Source organism: Larus michahellis, chromosome 11 (assembly GCF_964199755.1).
Source record: "Larus michahellis chromosome 11, bLarMic1.1, whole genome shotgun sequence".
Classification (NCBI taxonomy): Eukaryota; Metazoa; Chordata; class Aves; order Charadriiformes; family Laridae; genus Larus; species Larus michahellis.
The window spans coordinates 15,753,122-15,757,832 of NC_133906.1; the positions used below are offsets into that span (position 1 = coordinate 15,753,122).

At 47.5% G+C, this 4,711-nt stretch overlaps 1 protein-coding gene across 1 annotated transcript; it reads right to left on the reverse strand.

Annotated features, from left to right (window-relative positions):
- Window positions 1-329: 329 nt before the first annotated feature.
- LOC141749961 (leukocyte cell-derived chemotaxin-2-like) lies at window positions 330-3,507 on the reverse strand. The gene is made up of 4 exons (XM_074604313.1): window positions 3,270-3,507; window positions 1,753-1,849; window positions 1,464-1,609; window positions 330-939 (listed from the first exon to the last, which is right to left on the reverse strand). The coding sequence occupies exons 1-4, from the start codon at window positions 3,319-3,321 to the stop codon at window positions 773-775; spliced, it is 462 nt and encodes a 153-aa protein (XP_074460414.1). The 5' UTR covers window positions 3,322-3,507; the 3' UTR covers window positions 330-772.
- Between the last annotated feature and the right edge of the window lie 1,204 nt (window positions 3,508-4,711).

Below are 4,711 nucleotides of genomic sequence, written 5' to 3' on the forward strand. Positions count from 1 at the left end.
CCGAGTAGCGTATTGGGAGCCTTGGCCCAAAAAGCCTTGTCCTGTTAACAAGAGCTTGTTGTCCCGGGAAAGTCTTCAGCTGATTTACTAATGGAAAGAAATGCCTCACTTGGACAAGAGGAGACCTGGGAGTGCCAAGGTATTCCTGAAACAGGAGCCTGGGGAAAAGGAATGAGTTACTTCATTAATGTTGTTTTATATTTTGGGTCATGGGCCCCCCGGGAAAGATTTGGGGTTCAGCTTTATACCGGGTTTTTTTCTCCTCAGCTGCATTTAAAAAGCAGAACCCAGCCCAAACTCTGTGACAGCACCAAAGAAATTCAAAGCAATTTGTAGTGAAGCAGCCCTTTAATAATGCGATTTTTCCATATGTGAGCACAAGTGAAATTTGTGGCTTATTGAAGAAAACTTCGTGTTTGGCTGCAAAGAGAGCAGAGAAGTCCAAGAGGAGGGAGCTGCAGCCCGGGGCTCTGCTGGGCAACCAGGAGCCACCACCTCCCGGCGACTCCGCTCCCCACCGCTTCAGCCTCCATCGACGGGCGCAGTGATGTGCAAGACACGACAACCGCTTTACATCGCGTGTTATACCTCACTGTGAGTCTCTTTATGTTCAGATAACCACCAGCATTTTGGTCCCGGACACTTTTCAGGTGGAACAACTGTTTGAGGCTCAGCGGTTTCCACTTTACTAGAGCGAGTACGTATGCCCAAGCAATTTAATGAATGCACAAGCCGGGGGCTGAAGGCTTTGCCCTAATGCGCTGCCTCCCATTTACAGGTTGGGAGTAGGATCTGTTAAGTCGCAGTTCTGGATATGGACATGGGATATAATCCCTCGGTAGACCCTTTGCATGGGCAGCAGGACGCCGATTTTCTCTCCCTTCTCGATGGGGCCGCTGTACTTGACGGGTTTGATGTAAAACATCTTAACGCAGAATCCTGTTAACAGGGGGGAGAGGAGAGAGGGAAAAACCGTTGCTGCCGTGAAATGGTTTAAAAGCCTGGCAAAGTCAGAATGTTCAGTAGCAAAATGCAAATGACAACAAAATGGCAAGCGATTCAGCAGCAGAAAAAGTGACAGCAAATGCTGTGATGCTCCTAAAGCATCAAGAAGAGAGAGTAGGAAAAGAAATAAATTAACACAGAGGAGACTGGGGAAGGAGATTAAGATAGGTAAAACTGCACGAGCAAGTCAGAGGCTTTGATGAGCCAAAATGTGCAAAGTGACCAGCTTCGTCCTTTGACTTTTTTTAGTAGAGGCGAAATGCTGTAATCCCTTCAATCAATTTTCCTGCGTTAACAGAACCTGGATTTCAAAGTTACAGTTTTCACTTGGATTCACGTGCAAGCACACTGCAGTTTCGGTTGGATTAATGATTTTTGGCTCAGTTTAAAGCTCTATAAATGAATCGGAGCGTTTCACAATTAGGCTTTGCAAGACGCGCATCTTTCAGCGCTGGTACCTGATCCCGAGAGCTGGACTCCGTTGTCGATGGCATTGCCGTTTCCGTAGGGCCTGACTTGCCTGGTGATCCTCCCCGTGAAGGGTGCGTACACCACGGAGCCATCCTCGCACACCACGTCCACTCCCCTGTGCTTCCTCCCTCCTCTGAAGAAGAAGAGCAAGGCGGGTTAGCCCGCGGCAGAGCACCTTACCAGCTAGAAACCCTCCTCCTGCCCATTTTTTAATGCTTATTTCTATTTTTAAGAGCATCTCAAGCGCTGCCATCTCCCAGCAGCCCAGCCCAGGACCTGGGGACGTTGTATCCCCCGCAGCCATGGGAGTCGCAGCCTCTGATTTTGTTCGCAGGTTGACTCGAGCAGATTCTTGCCCATTGTGCTGCAGCAGCTAGAAAAAAGAAAAGAAAAAAGAACAGAAGATGAAAGACCACAAGCTAGAAAAGGGATTTCCCAGCCTGTGTTGTTTATTCAATAGCGAGGTCCCTTTGGATTTTGCTGTAACCATGGATCAGGCTTCAGGGAACTAGAGAGTTGTTCATCTTTTAATGCAAGTTAATTTTAGGGATGCAATGAAACAGCATTTTTTTGTTTTATGCTTTGTCCAGTGATGTCTGAGGGTACTTAGAGCAGCGACTTCAAAGGAAAGATGCAGAACAAATAGATCTGGAGGGGACATCGTGGCGTGACCCCCTCCTCTCCCATTGCCCCGGGGCAGACGTGCTGCGTTCACAGGGCAGGCGTGGGGCTGGAGCTACGGGATGTCTCTGCCTGGAAGGTGACCTGAGCCACCCGGGATCCTGGGATATTGAACTGCGGCTGTAAAAAAATAAGGCTGAGAGAGACCCACCGAGTCCATCCCTGTTCCCTAATGCGGGATCCAGTCAAAAATACAAGCTGTCATCTACCTTTTACTAATTGCATTTTCTATCTCCCAGTGTTTCTATATGACTATTTCAAAGTAGCAGCCAGTGGGGTAACATCCTCACATTTTTTTATTCCAAACTCCAGCTATCATCACCCAGAGTAAACCCACTCTGATCCTACGGCCCCGGCACTGTCTGGGAGAGGGAAGATATTTTATAGGGGAGAAGCGGGGAAAGGCAACCCCTGACTCAGTACCTTCTAGAAGCCTCTAACAGCCTTGCTTCCCCCCACCAAAACTTCTGGGGTTTCCCAGGGGATGCTTTAGGAAGAATGGGGCTGCTCCAGCAAGAAGCAACGCGTTGAGGTTTATTCGCGTGCGAAGAGCCCGGGAGGCACCATCCCCGTTGGGCTCTGGGGGTATTCGCAAACAGGGGAAATGGTGTGCCGGCGCTGAAGGTCTGGTGCTAAAAGGGTGCAGGAAATCTCTAATGCCTTCCTCAAGCGAAACAGCCCTTTGTTCTCGGTTGTCTTCATTTATTTTAACGAATTGCGTATTCTTTGTGAAATCAAAGGTGATGACATTAAACACAGAAACATCTCTGGGAACACTCTATGCTCGGCGGGCTGATCTTTAAGCAAAAGGCTTTTAAGAAAACGCGCATGCTGTTAGTAATTGATACACCTCAGCCCATTCTTTGTGATTCAATCAACATTATTACTCCAACAATTTTTTTTACCACAACTCCTTACCGTATCTAAAAAGCATTTTTCTGTGGAGGTTTTTATGCAATGGGAGAGGGGTTATTTTCAAAAAGCAAAAAATGGCAGAGAACAAATCAGTTCCCAAATCCTTACAGATACACTTCATTTAAAAAGAAAAAAAAAAAAAAGAAAAAGAAGGCAGGTTACAATGAGCAATGTTTACTAAAATTCAGCTAACTCACCACTGGAGATGGCAATCACGAGGACGACTGCTGTGACTCTGTGCATTTTCATGTGCCTTGAGAGCTCTGCTTTCAAAGTGAGAGGAATAAAATACTTTGCTTTCTATTTATACACCTCAACAGAGGCTGTATCCAAATTTTTCCAGCCAATCAGGAAATTTGTGTGGCCTTTTGCTTGCAGATCCAGACCAACAGCAAGTCCTGACGGCAGCCCTCGAGGTGTACCTCCAGCCTGGCTAATTGGCGGTGTAGAGGTTCCAAACTATTTAGCAATAGCAGCTAAGTGGGTTTGTTTACAACGAAACCATGAATATTAAAGCCAAATTTTCAGGACAATTTGTAACTATTCCTGCCTGTTGCACAATCCTGAAATGTAGCAAGATTACTTGGGTGGAGAAGGGGAAAAGAATTTAAATGAACTTTAAAAAAAAAATAAATATCTGGGCAGATGGATACCTTGCCCTCCCACCGTGGCTGCCGTTTCATGGAAAGAAATTCATCCAGGTGGACACAGCTCGGTGCCACGCATCACACCCGGCCTCATGCTGGAGAAATCTGATTAGGCAACCCGTGAAGTGAGACCTTTGTACCCCGTTTTTATTAGCCAACTTCATTACAGCATCCCAGATATTGCCATGTTGCTGCTGCTGAACCTTCAGCATCAACAGTGGGAGAGACACATGTTTACAATCTTCACTGTCCCTGAACAGAAAATATTATAAACCCTGTAATATTGTGGCTGAGCAAAATTACAGGAAATTGAAGAAGAGGAGAACGCTGGAGCACAGACAAGGCCACCGCGAGTGTTGTTTCTGGGAAGGGAGGGAATGTGATGTCCTGGTTTACAGCCAGGAGCTGGAAGTTGTTTGTCTAGAAGACTCTTTGGCCGCCTGGTCTGTGCCGCTGGAAGCCACTGAGTGTTTTGTTTCTCTGTGCAATTCAAAACTGAGAGCCCAGGTTAGATACGGCTTTGGGTCGGGGCTCTCAGCGAGGATGCCATGTCCTCGCTGTCTCTCTTTGGTGGCACTAGGTGGGTGAAGACTGGTCTTACATCCCAAAACAGAACCAGGGGCAGTTCTGCTGCACAGGATTCAAACCCCACCTTTGCTGGAGATGAAAACATCAGCTGCCGGTGGATGCTGCTGAAGAGAAGTTGTACTTCATGGGAAAAGAAAGTGATCCCATCAGGATGTCTTCCAGACACGCGTGCCGCCTTCTCCTTACCCCTTCTACCAGTGAAGTGTCATCCAACTATGTCACTTGTGTCTGTCGCATAGTCACAGTGACAGGGCAACAGCTTGAAGAAAGCCACCACCTGAACCCAGCGGAAGCCTGGCTGGAGTGGGCTTCACGGCCTGGTGGAGACCATGCGAGATGTTTCAACTCCAGACAAATTGGCAAGACAAGGAGGAGAGTCATGCCGGTCCTGCTACACGAGGGCT

What these genes read in the sequence shown, in the direction of transcription:
- LOC141749961 (XM_074604313.1), bottom strand. Translation starts at nt 3,321, where the DNA reads ATGAAAATGCACAGAGTCACAGCAGTCGTCCTCGTGATTGCCATCTCC. An exon ending in CGTGATTGCCATCTCCAGTG is followed by an intron (nt 1,850 to 3,269) that starts GTGAGTTAGCTG and finishes TCTTTTTTCTAG; the next exon opens with CTGCTGCAGCACAATGGGCA. An exon ending in GGGGGATACAACGTCCCCAG is followed by an intron (nt 1,610 to 1,752) that starts GTCCTGGGCTGG and finishes CTTCTTCTTCAG; the next exon opens with AGGAGGGAGGAAGCACAGGG.